This window comes from Argiope bruennichi, chromosome 4, assembly GCF_947563725.1.
Source record: "Argiope bruennichi chromosome 4, qqArgBrue1.1, whole genome shotgun sequence".
In the NCBI taxonomy this organism is placed as follows: Eukaryota; Metazoa; Arthropoda; class Arachnida; order Araneae; family Araneidae; genus Argiope; species Argiope bruennichi.
The window spans coordinates 101,668,275-101,681,510 of record NC_079154.1 but is presented as its reverse complement, the minus strand read 5'-3'; the positions used below and the strand labels follow the sequence as shown (position 1 = coordinate 101,681,510).

General features: G+C 28.2%; 1 protein-coding gene across 3 annotated transcripts in view; it reads right to left on the bottom strand.

Moving 5' to 3' along the window:
- Nucleotides 1-294: 294 nt before the first annotated feature.
- The window catches only part of LOC129965608 (serine/threonine-protein phosphatase 2A regulatory subunit B'' subunit alpha-like), an 84,212-nt gene continuing 71,270 nt past the window's right edge, over nt 295-13,236 (bottom strand). Inside the window, exons 9-14 of one of the 3 annotated variants that reach the window (XM_056079648.1) lie at nt 12,270-12,318; nt 10,363-10,449; nt 8,525-8,669; nt 6,171-6,320; nt 4,365-4,471; nt 295-2,193 (exon numbers count right to left, since the gene is read on the bottom strand). In XM_056079648.1, the coding sequence (XP_055935623.1) occupies nt 2,136-2,193; nt 4,365-4,471; nt 6,171-6,320; nt 8,525-8,669; nt 10,363-10,449; nt 12,270-12,318 (596 nt within the window). In that variant the 3' untranslated portion in view covers nt 295-2,135. Of the gene's footprint in view, nt 2,194-4,322; nt 4,472-6,170; nt 6,321-8,524; nt 8,670-10,362; nt 10,450-12,269; nt 12,319-13,236 lie in introns of all 3 variants that reach the window. The other 2 variants (XM_056079649.1, XM_056079651.1) reach the window with 2 other exon arrangements.

Sequence of the window (13,236 nt, the reverse complement as noted above, 5' to 3'; positions counted from 1 at the left end):
TTTAGTTTATAATAAATTATTATTATCTATTATATTATATTATACATTATTATCTATTTAAAAATCCCTTCGATGTGCACATTTTTGTCTTCTAATTTGGTAGCTCTAGGTCTATAATGGACTCTTCTTTACAGCCCATTATACACAAATATTTCCTTTCATAAATATAGATAAAACTGAATAAAATCTAAAAACATGCATCTTTTTAGATGTTTGCGTGTGAGACACCGACTTATAAAGATCAGGAACAAACTGATGGCACTTTTATTTATTTTCTTTATATGTACACATGATAAGTCACTTTGTTCAACACAATATTTTACATATCTAAAATTTCACAAATCTGACAATAAATAAATTATAATAATAAAAAACAAATCAGTTAATACAATCTAATTCAGAAACATTAGAATTTTATCATAATAAATTAAAATACAGCATACTCAATAGCACAGTGTTAATATATATGCTATCTTTTATTACAGAAAAGTTCAATTCATATATCTCTAAAACAATACTCTTGGCTAACAAGAAACAACAACTGAAAAGGTAAAACAAACATATTTGTTTCTATAACAGATATAGAAGGCGAATCTACTAAAATAAGTTGAATCAATATGCGTTAAAAAGCACAGCAGTTATGTCTACGTAGATACACAAGGAAAAACAACATTTAAATAGTGTTATGAATAAGATTCAAATAAAAACAATAAGAATAAGCGTGGATTTAACAATGTTTCTTTTGACAATTGTCGTTTCACTTAATTATGCATAAGAGTTTGATTCAACTTCATTATTAGATTTTGCAAAATATCTTCATAAAATTTCTGCGCAATCACACAAAACATTATTTACAAAATAACATCAGAACAAGAAGTATTCGATTTCCATGCATTCAGATTCTTTATAAGCTGAATTAAAAACAATATGCATTCTGATTCTTTATAAGCTGAATTAAAAACAATATGCATTCAGTGGCTTACACAAATTATAATTTCAAAGTATTGTACAATTTTGGAAATATACATTTCGATTACGTAAATAACATAGTCTTTCTCTAACTCTCTCTCAAATTATTATTATTTATTTTTTTAAAGAATGACATTATTAAAATGGAAATGAAAATTTTGACCTGCTATATACGATGCATTAACTTCACTCACTAGGATACATAATAGCATTCTACATTATAGCTACAATTATAGCTGATAGAAATTAAATATAAAAAAATGAGTGCAAAATTAATTAGCTTTAATTTTAAGTGACATTACCTAAATTTTAAAATGGATACATTTCATGATAATATTTTTCCAAATAATGCCAATACTCTTATAATAAATCGCAACAAATCTTATTTCAAAAACGTTATTCATTATTTTCCTTTCTTCTCTTAATTTGATTGAACCTAGGATATAAATCCTGAATGGAATACTTTTGAAAAGTTTAAATTTTGAATCGATTAATTTCTAAAATTGTAAATTTTGAATGGATCGATTTCCAAAATTGCAAATTTTAAATTGCTGAAAATTTGAATTTAATTCCAAAGTAAATACATGTTAATAGCAAAAGCATTAATGTAAACTGATTTATTAATATGTATTGATAAATCAAAAAATGTCGATGTAATATAAGGCACATTACATTGATTTCTTTAAAAATGTGATAATATACATATACTAAGTTTTTTTTTCCTAAAATTCTATAAAGAATGAGAGAGAGAAATCCAATTCTTTTGATTTTACTGGACTAAGAAAATTGCGAAAATCAAATACACAAAACTTTACAAAGCTTATGCCCACATAAGGGAAAACATTTAAGTTTACTTATGCTACTTTCAAACGACAAGTTATTAACACAGTTACAAACCAAATGCTAGAAAAATTACCTTTTCAAATATTTAAGTATAAAATTCTGAGTATAAGATATAACATGTATTTATTGCTATCCGAGATATTTTAGAAGAATAAAGGTCTCTTCTAATGCAACAATATACCAGCACACCACAAACGGCGTGAGAGAAAAGAATTTCTCAACATTCGTAATGGAAGACGGCAAAAATAAAATTTGCATCCAATTGACAAACAAATCAATTGACTTCCAGTTGAATATCCAGTTTCGTTCATTACTGATTATCGTCAATAATGATAATCATCCGATTCAGCATAATCGTAATCGTCTTCGGTTTCCATTGGCCTAAAACATACAAGTTAGATTTAGTTTCTTCATCATATTTTCTTAACATTAAGGTTTAAATCAAAAAGAAAATTCTAAGCAAAATAAAAGCAATAAAAACTGGTTAAGTCAAATGGAGAGAATGATCGATGAGAACATCTTTATTATACAACAATATTTCTCTGTTGCAGGGTCTTTTAAAATGTGAATAGAGCCGCCATAATAATATTGGAGGAGCTAAATTTTTCACATAGCATTCCTATTTAAAATTTATAGAAAAAAATCATATTAATTGAACACATCAAGTTAGTTTATAAAATAATTATTTAAAATTAAATAGTTTTAGTGCTGTTTAAATTTTAAATTTAAATAAAAAATAAAAATAATTTAATTTTTATAAACTTTCCAGCTTTTAAATGAAACATTTATAAGAGAGAATTAGACATTTGAAAAAATTATCAATTTATTTATTTTTCCTGAGAAAAAAATAGCTATTCTATTAACAGGAAGTTTTAAAAGTTTTTCTCTAATGCTTCGTTATGAATATCAATTGCATAGTGAGAGCAGATGGCACTCAAGCCTAGTCACATTTTTTCCCATCATATTTCATTTTAAAAAGTGATATGGAAGCACTAACTCTTTGTTCTTGTCGCGTTCCTTATGACTGACACTCTGGTCATCTGTAATCTCAATCGCTGTGTCACAATAAAATGTGTATCATTATTAATATTGTGAGCTCATTAAAAATGGTAGAAATTTTGCCCTTTGAATAAATTTTGAGTGACTTTCTAAATTCCCGAATATATTATATATTCAAACACCATTTCTCAAATTTTGCAAAAGGAAACCTTTTATTTTTCAACGTTTTACCAAGAAGAAAGACACAGTTGTGTAGTAACTGGGAGCATAGATGACCTGGGCACCTATCTTAAAGAGTGCCATGAATATAGGAAATTGATACCTTTATGCTCCTTTTTAAAATGAAATATTTTAACGGAGCGAAAAAATAATGCCATATCCTTGGCACCACTTACTTTCGCTACGTCACTGGAAAAATATTTTTTTTTTTCGCGAAATTTATTGTACCCTAAATAGCCAAAAATTTATTGTACCCTAAATAGCCAAAAATTTATTGCCGATATACGATTTTTTTTTCTGAAGCTGAAAATGAGCCATATCATTTAGTTTATTTTCAAAAGAATTTAAAAAATGAATAATGCATATAAATTTTACCTTAGTCAGCTATCCAATTTATGTTTATTGATAGAAGAATTAAAGTATCAAATTACATGCTCCCTCATATAGCCATGATATAAATTTGATGGAGAAACTGATGAGCAGTCTTTTGAAACGTGGTGCCAAATATACGGATTAAAAAAGAGAAGTCTTAATTTTATTCTTCCATTTGACCAGCCAAGTATACTTAGATACAAATGAATCAACTAAAAATAGCTTAAGTTACAAACTGATTTTGAAAATAAATTGAGAATATTTTTATAATTACAGCGAAAATAAAAAATATAGAAAAGAAATTATAATGATTTATTTACTATCATTATTTGAAATTTATTCGATGCCAGATGACAGTCAATCGTCTAAAATAATCGTCTTTCTGTTACATACGAAAGTTTTAATTAAATACAAAAGAATACATAACTTTTAAAAAATATACTGAAACGTAATTTAAACATGAAAAAATCTTTCTAAGTAAAATAATTCATTGCTATTCAGTGTTTAAAATAGAATTTCTATGAAAGAATGAATGGCCCTATTAAATCATTATGTATTGTTTTGACAAATTGTATATACTTCTCAGTAGATGGCAGCATAAGTCATAAGAGGATTTTCTGATTTTTTTTTTCTCACCGTATTCATAATTTAGATATTTCCTAAGATAAAAAAATATTCGATAAAATAGATTAGTAATTATGACTTTGTGATTGATTTGATTAAAAGAACTTTCAATCGAGGTATTTAACAATTCTGAAAAATGTTCCATAAACACAAGTTGCATAATTTTTATTCGTTCTTCCTAGTTTTCTAATTATCCCGTGCTGCCATCTATATGCAATGTTGGGAACAAAAAGGGAATAGGGTTCTGAAAGGCTTTTAAAAATAAAATGAACCCAATATTTCTGTCTTTTACGTACATCATTCTAATGCGATGTATTTAGACAAAGTCGATAACGTACAATTCTTCCTGAGGATCGTTTGCACCTTCTTCAGCTACTAGTTGCTCGTACTCATCGGCAGCATAACGATCCCAATCACTCATTTCGGGTCCTTCTCCATCATGCTCCTGAAAAAAAATGAAATTTAACATTTATTTTACTGAATGTAATTCAAAGAAAATAATATATATATATATCAAATTGGCATTATTATAAAATTACAGAAATATTTTTTTCAGGAAGTAACATGTGAATGACTATACGCCTAAGATACAAAACATTTGAAAAGAATAAGGTTCCAGATTTTAAGGCTCTTAAATAAGAATAGTTAATAAAAATATGAATTTTAGACCGAAATAATTAGTTAACAATAAGCTCCATTTATTTCGTAATAAAGCATTGAGAAAAAGAATGACAAATAAAAAAACGTATATTTCACTGAAAATTTACAGAAGATATTTTAGAAGTTGCGTTTCAGTAATAAAATTAATTACGAATTAATCAAAGCTTAGCAGTAGTTCAAATTTATTTCATCACCCTCACGTTTTCAATGACAGAATTTCAAAGTGGCCTTTATTGGAAAATTTATAAGTATGGAACAAAAACAGAGAAAAAAGCATCTCAAGAAGCTTGTGTCCTCTTTTAAACAGAATTCAGGAAATAAAAATAAAAGTTATCGGATGAAATAAATGATGTGTGTTTTATTTCTCTACTTTTTTCCTACTCATCTTTATCCAGACTTTTTATTTATTCCTTTAATTTATTGTTTAATCGAACTTTCAATTTGCAACTCAAATAAAGATATAAAATTTCTTCGAAAACTTACATATGCCTTTGAAATTTGTATGATTATTTTAATATTTTTTTCCGATATTAATATTTTTTGTCTTGTTTACAGATTGGCACCCATTGGCACTCTCCTCTTTATTACAAGTCATCAGCTTTTAGCAATCAGTTGATTCAACGCGATTATTGGCTTTTTTAATTTCAATTAATTTAATGGAAAACTTGATATTAAAGATTGTATCAAGGAAGAGTACTAGGTACTCAATTATCAAATCACATTACATAATATTTGCATGCAAATGTAAAAATCAGCATTGGATTCGAACAATAAAATTATATGACACATTTTAGTAATAGTATTATATAAAGGCATCTAATAGCATTTAAGGTGGGTGAAATGTACTAACAAGAACTAATTAAAAGTTAATATAATTTTCCATTCATCAGATGGTTACTTTATATCGTTGATGGTTTTATTAATGGATACCACAAAAAATGATTAAATAAAGTAAGAAACTAGAAATTCATTAGGAAACTGCCAAAAAAGAGAAATAAACAGAATGAATAATGAAGAGAAAAGGAATGCATTTTTGTATAAGTAATGCACGAGGTTCACATTTCATTGCAACAATGAAAAGTATTGTTGTAAATATTGCATAAAACTTTTAGAAGGTAAACGAAACGAAAAAATTGAGTAATAATTAAAAAAAAAAAAGTAACATTCAGTATCATTGAAAAGTGTATTTTTTAAAATTTTTTTTATTGTGATGAACAAATTTTATTTCTGTGATAATATTTCCAGAAGGCATAAAAAGGGAAACTTCAAAATATGTCTTAACATTCAGATATCTAAAATTCTAATTACAATTTCGAAAAAATTATTTTAAGGCGCATATTCCCATAAATTTGAAAACTGAAATGGTGCAACTTATTGCAAAACCAATTCTCACATAAATATGCATTTGTTTTTATTAGTTTAGTGCACAGGAAACAGATGACGGAAACTAATCGACACATAAAAGCATCCTGTATTGTACTCACCCTCTGCGACGCGAATGGGTCCCTCTGTTCGTGATCGAGGTATTTTTCGAGATTGAAGAATGTGTCGAAGAAGATGGGTGTCATCTTGCATTTCTTCAAGTCTGATAGGGCGATTTTACCTGGAACCTTTGACTTGATGATGTCCAGCATCTGAAATAAGATAATAAATTTTATTATCTTATTCAATCGACAATAGCAGTCTTTAGCAATAATTCTTTAGCAATCGACTTCAAAGAATTATTCATGAATTATTGGAATCTGACAAGAAAAATAAGGGACAAGAGAAAAAAAAAATCAAATTATTTTCGTTAAATAATTTGGTTGGTATTTCTCCAGTGAATAATAAAAATTTACGGACATTTTGTCTTGCAAATTGAAAAAAAAAAAAATTAATGTTCTATAATGCTTATGATCATCAAATTATTTCTCATAATAATTGTTTTGAAAAATTAGACGATCAATGTTCTTAATTTCTAAGTTGAAGAGTAGTTTATTAATATTAAAAATTCATAAAACTTAATAAGAGGGAAAAAATAAATTTTCCCAATTTTCGTTTGCAGATTCAATATTTCTATTGCCTAACAAATGTTTACGGATAATCACACAATTTTTTCTAAAGATGTGACTATGAACAACGGCATGATTTACATATCGCTGCGCATGCTAGTATAGATGCAAAGAGCTAAATGGATAAAACTTGTCATATGTTTTATTTTCTATAATTAAAAATCTGCATCAGGTTTTGAACTAAATACAACAATAGGATCACTGTCTCTGAGTCTGTCTGTTGCTTTATATGCAAACGCGATAACTTAAAAAATACAATAAGATACAGAAATGAAATTAAGTGCAGGTTTTACCACCCTAAATTGTAGATATGTGTTAAAGTTTAGACCTGAAGATCAAAGGGAAGAGGACCAAAACAGAATAAATAAGTTTGAATGAAGTTTTGGACCTAACAAATCAAAGGAAAGAGATCTAATGTGGAATAAATAAAGTTGTGTGAAAGTTTAGGTCTTATAGACGAAATGGAGGAATTTCAAAACGCATATTTGATCTTCTATACTGCATGACCAAATTAAATACAAAATGCAACCTTCTGAGCAGTAGGGTGCATTTTGTATTTAATTTGGTCTATTCTGTATTTTGTTTGCTCCGAAAATCTGACTCATATTCCGCTAGTTCAAATTTGATCGATGAAAAAAAGACATTTTTATACTTTCTTATATACGAAGTATGAAAAATGTATTGTAATCATTAAAAAAATAATCACACTTGAGATTTTGAAGAATTTTTCATGTTTTAGACCTCTATGAATTCGAAAAATAAATTTTTGGTATTACGTCTGTCTATCTGTGAACTCGAAAACACAAAAGAGCCTTGAACTAGACAGAATAAATTTGCATATGGTCTTTAGATCAAATTTTGAGCGAAATCCATTCAAGGAAGTTCATCTAGCTGTCCGAATATAAATCAACACAGCAATTACAAAACGATATAGATCAAAGTGGGTGCAGAGATTTAACATCTAAAATATAAATACTTATCAAATTTAGAACCAAACCCATGAAGAGATTCACTGTCGGGTTGTACTCTCACCAATATACAAACGCGATAATAGAAAAACAAATGACTTAAATATATGAAATTTGGTATGTGGTTTCGTGTAGTTCTGTGTTAAATTTTGGTTGCAATCAAGTGGAAAGAATGCATTTAAATCATAAATTCGATTTTTGAGTGCTATTAAACATACAACAGGGATTAATTGCCAAAAAATCGCCAAGGATCACACTATAGATTCAGTAAAAATGCTAAATTCACGGCAAAGATCAATCATTATTTTGTAATTTTGGTTGGTCAATGCCTTGGCATTCGTGATCTTACCAAGATCCACAGTTTCATGCAGGTGGATGGATATAACTATAATAGAGAGAGAGTATGGCAGAAAAGTTTGGAAAGACCATTCCGTGGTTTCATCTATTAGCTTTTGAGTTGACTATGTCCATCACGAATGGATCTCTCAATGCCAATCTCAATTGTCTCAACCGCTTAATACAACAGAAGATCAGTAGGACAGCGCTTTTAACTTTATTATAAAGTCTCGACTTCAAGAGACTTTATTACAAAAACTTCTATTCTACAAATTCGATTTCACCGACAAATTGTTATATAAGCAAATATAGAGAGCACATTAAAATCGTTAAGGATCAAATATTTTTTTGCTGGTATGGTGTGAACGTTTGGAGAAGAGAGTGTCTCTCAGGTGACATCTTATTATCTGATCCCAATCTAAAGCATTCGGACTGCTTCAAAACAGATGTAAATATTAACAAAAATAGACTGTTTTCACTTACCTGACAAAGGCAGTCATTGAAGGGGAGTGTTTCTATTCCTAGGGCGTCTAGCCTCTGTAGCTGTTCTTGGTAAAAGTATTCCAGCTCATACATAGAGAGGTAGCCGTCACCGTCCAAATCCATGCAGCGGAACCAGTACTCAATGCTGTGAGTAAAGCAAGATGTTAACTTATGCATGGGATAACTTTTTGAAATGTCGTATTAATTTAAAAAAATAAACACATAAATTTTAAAAGTCTGTCCTTAAACATAAAAGATCTTGCACTGGAATTTATGAGTCTAGGAACTTCTGATACATATAACTAGTTTTTCTGATACATATAAAAATATGATCACCGTAATTTACTGTCACTGTTTTCAAATTTGACATTAAACTTCTATACAGGTTAGCATCGAGAGCCCCATATAGTGGCAAAATAAGCGAAAATCCAAGATTTTTTTCGGCTTCAATACCATACAATATTTTCTCTTTTTAGGTTTAAAATTTTTCCATGTTAGGCCTTTTCCGCACGATATCAACAACGGCAATGATTTGGACTTGTTTAATTTACCTTTAGAAGATTTTAAAATCACCTTTCATTCATTAAAATTATTAAGTGTCCCTGTATTTATCATATATTTGGAGCAGCATGGTCAGATTTGACTCTTTGACCGTTAAAACACAACTTCTAGCATCATTCTGACTCGTTCATTAAATATAAAATGTAAAGATTTCAAATAAAAGACTTTTGGATTAATGGCTGTAGCTCCTTTAAAAAATCTTTGCAGCTCCAAACTACTTATATGCATACAAGGAAAAATTAAATAATTGATAACAAATTAAATGGCACATATTTTTAACTTAAAGCACCCAATGCATAATTAAGTAAAGGAAATCTAATTCTGCACTTAAACAGATATCTTCGGTTTTGTTTAAAAGCATCTATAAAGCAACATGGAATATTGTAATCATCAACACAATTTGACTCCGAGATTCTGAATGTATTCCAAGAATTCATTTAGAGTGGAAAAAAGCCTTTTTGATATTATAGTTGTCAGTCGATAAAGTGATAAACGAGTGAAAATTGGCAATGTCGTAGAAATATATCTAAATTATAGATTTCCATCAATTTTGGAATAGAATGAGTTAAAGGAACTTTCAGTCCGAATGCATGACAGAGTAATTAATATAAAAAAGAAGAGTGGTGAAATTCGAAATGTGATTTTCATGATTAGAAGTGTAGATAATATTACGAATCTGTAATATTGCTTTCATACGCATTTAATCTCATAGTCAGTGAGACAATTTTACAGATAGATTTAATGGATGCTGAATGCATATGGGTTTAATAACGACCAATTATTTGGCGACAAATAAAAGGACTGATCACGAGCCCCGGAATGACATAAGTGTTGGAATTACTAGACATGAAAAAATATTTTAAACTCAGATCTGCAGTTTAAGAACCATCTCCAATTTTAATCTCCAATTTGCAGTGTAAGAACCCATATAAATTTTAATCTTAGATCTGCAATTGAAAAATCCATGTGATGTCCAAGAATAATATTTTATTCTCCAATTTGCAGTTTAAGAACCCATATAATAGCCAAGAATGAAATTTAATCTCTGATCTGCAGTTTAAGAACCCATGTAATGGCCAAGAATAATATTTTAATCTCCAATCTGCAGTTTAAAAACCCATATAATAGCCAAGAATGAAATTTTAATCTCAGATCTGCAGTTTAAGAACCCATGTGATAGCCAAGAATAATATTTTAATCTCAAATCTGAAGTTTAAAGACGCATGTAATGACTAAGAATGATATTTCAACAAGTTAGCACAACTTTAACAGCCTACCTTCTAGGATGACGTTTATCTTCTTCGGATATAAGAAACCAAACGAATTCAGCGTAACTCATTTTGCCTTCTTTCTGCTTTGGCCCTCTGTAGAATTAAAAAAAAAAGAACTTTATGTAAAGCACAGACAATTATAAAATATCTCAATCAGTCTGTAACATTATTTTAAAAATAATAACTGTAAGCTCATTAAATTGTTTGAAAATTATTAGATGATACTGTTCTCTTTCTGGTAAACTTAAATGTTTAATTTACTTTTACTATCCAATTAAAAAAGATAATGTTTAGATCGAAGGAATTTAATTTAACCCTTAAATGCATAGCGACATGGATCAGCATCGCATGTTTAAAACCTCATATCTCTTTATGTACCAATCTTTAAATAATGTTTTTTTTAAAACTTTACCAAAATTATTTTATTGCTTCCGAACGCACCTAGAATCCTACGACAGTTTACTTCTCTATCTGTGACAATTTTCAATGATGGAGGGCTATCAAAGTACAATTTTTCATTCCAGGGGGTTTACGAATTACGATTATTTATATAGAAAGATAAAACACACAGGAAAAATTGTTTTCGGATAGAAACAAGATAAGAGTAACGAATAATATTTTTGCTGGTATGGTGTGAACGTTTGGAGAAGAGAGGTGTCGTCTCAGGTGACACACACACACACACACACACACACACACACACACACACACACTCATATATATATATATATATATATATATATATATATATATATATATATATATATTGGAAATTTAAAAAAAAAACTTCGTATTTTTTCCATTAACTACACTAATTTCCCGGTTGATTTTAAATTTTATTTATTAAAAATAAAAATTCATGCATTTAAGGGTTAAATCATTAACCATGCATTTTTTATAGAATGAATGAGCTAAAGTCATATTGGGCTAGATAAAAATGCCTAATTGGGTCACTTATTCCATTCTGTTTCTTTTACAAATTTATTTGCAGCAAGAAACGTTTTTTTTAAACCTTAAAACATCGGGAAAGAGATGAAGCATTAAAAATTGATAGAAAAAAATCATTATCTTTAGCACCATATTGCAAAAAAGTGTTTGGAAAGAAACAGTCAAAGTTCATAAGCAATAATTTGAGATTCAGTCTTGGTGTTAAAGACTTAACCAACCTCTGATATTCAACTGTTATGCTTAATATGTAATTTAAGACGAAGAAGTTAAGTTTAATACATGTCCAAACATTTCGAAATATATAAATAAAAGATGATTCTTTTTAAAATCAGATGTGAAAATATATGAAAAATAGATATGAAATATGAATAATAGATATGAAAAAACTGACAAAACCGACAACTAGGGGGATATATATTAAAATTATTTTCTATATTTAAAATATGCATTTGGATTACTAAATGAAATAATCCACATTGTAAAACATACAGTTAAGAGATTCAATAATTTTATATTTATAAAAATAAGTTTTTCTCAGAAAATGAGCAGATGTGCATGTAATACAACATTGACAAGAAATCAGAATTTTGTAATTAACTTTATATGCATATAACTTACAAAAACACACACAAAATTTAAAATATCAATGAAATTTTAAAAAAAGGACATATTTTTAAGTTAAATAATATTTACATAAGTTACATTACATATACATATATCTCATAATTTTTTTTAATCGAAAAACGAAGTTTATCTAGGATTTTTTAAAAATATGTTTATGCGTGCAAAACTATGAAAAATAAAGTATAAAGATAAAATAGAAAATACGAATAAACAATAACTCATCAGTAATTAATTTTTTTTTTAAATATATTAATATAGATATTTAACATGTGATACATACATATACACAAATGTAATGTAAGTAAAATAAAATCTTATTGAGACAAAAACGGTTTGCATACCTCGTTACAGCACCTGAGAAAATCCTTTCAATAATTCGAGTTGATAAAGCTGCAGGAAAAAAAATCAGGCATCAATTCCATAATATAATTTTAAAATATATTTTATATAAAAAAAACAGAAAGCATTTTTTTTTTTTTTTGCAATATATATGCGTGTATCTAATTTATCTTTGTAAGATAGTTTACAGAGCAATGAGAACTTTGGAGAGAGGTGGGGTTATTTAAGAGTGGCTCTTTGAAAAAGGAGTTCAAGCACTCGTTGTAATAGTGTGCATACATGGATTAAGCTCAAGATCCTGCCTTTAATGATGCCTACTTCAAATAAAACCAATTTATAAAAATACACTTTTATCAGAGTTCTAAAAAGCAGAAATTTCTTGATTTTAATTATTTCTAATGTGTCTAATTTTTAACTCATATTATTTTGAAATTAATTTTACGTAAATTTACAATCAAGTGGTAATGAGAAAAATTTCATTATAATGATGATACATTAATTAATAAATCAATTACAAAAATATTAAAAGGGCATATTAAATACACATATTACAGGATGTCCGCTCAAGTTTTCTATTCCACATTACTAAGAAGAGGAAGACTGTTGCTACAAAGTTTGTGTCTAGGCATAGAAAAGTAGCCATGCATTACAAAATAAAATCAGTAACAGCGGTATCTAGTGGCAAACAACAGAATTAGCGTTTCTATCGCGAAAAAGCATTAAACAAGTCAATTACAAAATTGTAGAGCATTTGACATTATAAACAAGTCAATAAGTTAAAAAAAAAAAAAAAAAAAAAAACGAATTATCATAATAATATCATAATTTTTCGGTTTTCCATCGTGTACAATGCACTTGGTCCTTATTTGAATTCCAATGCTCATATTTTTTACCATATGAGTTGGCGCACTAGTACAAACGTCAGCAATACGTTAAAGGAAGTCCCGCAATGCTGGCGGAAAACTTTTT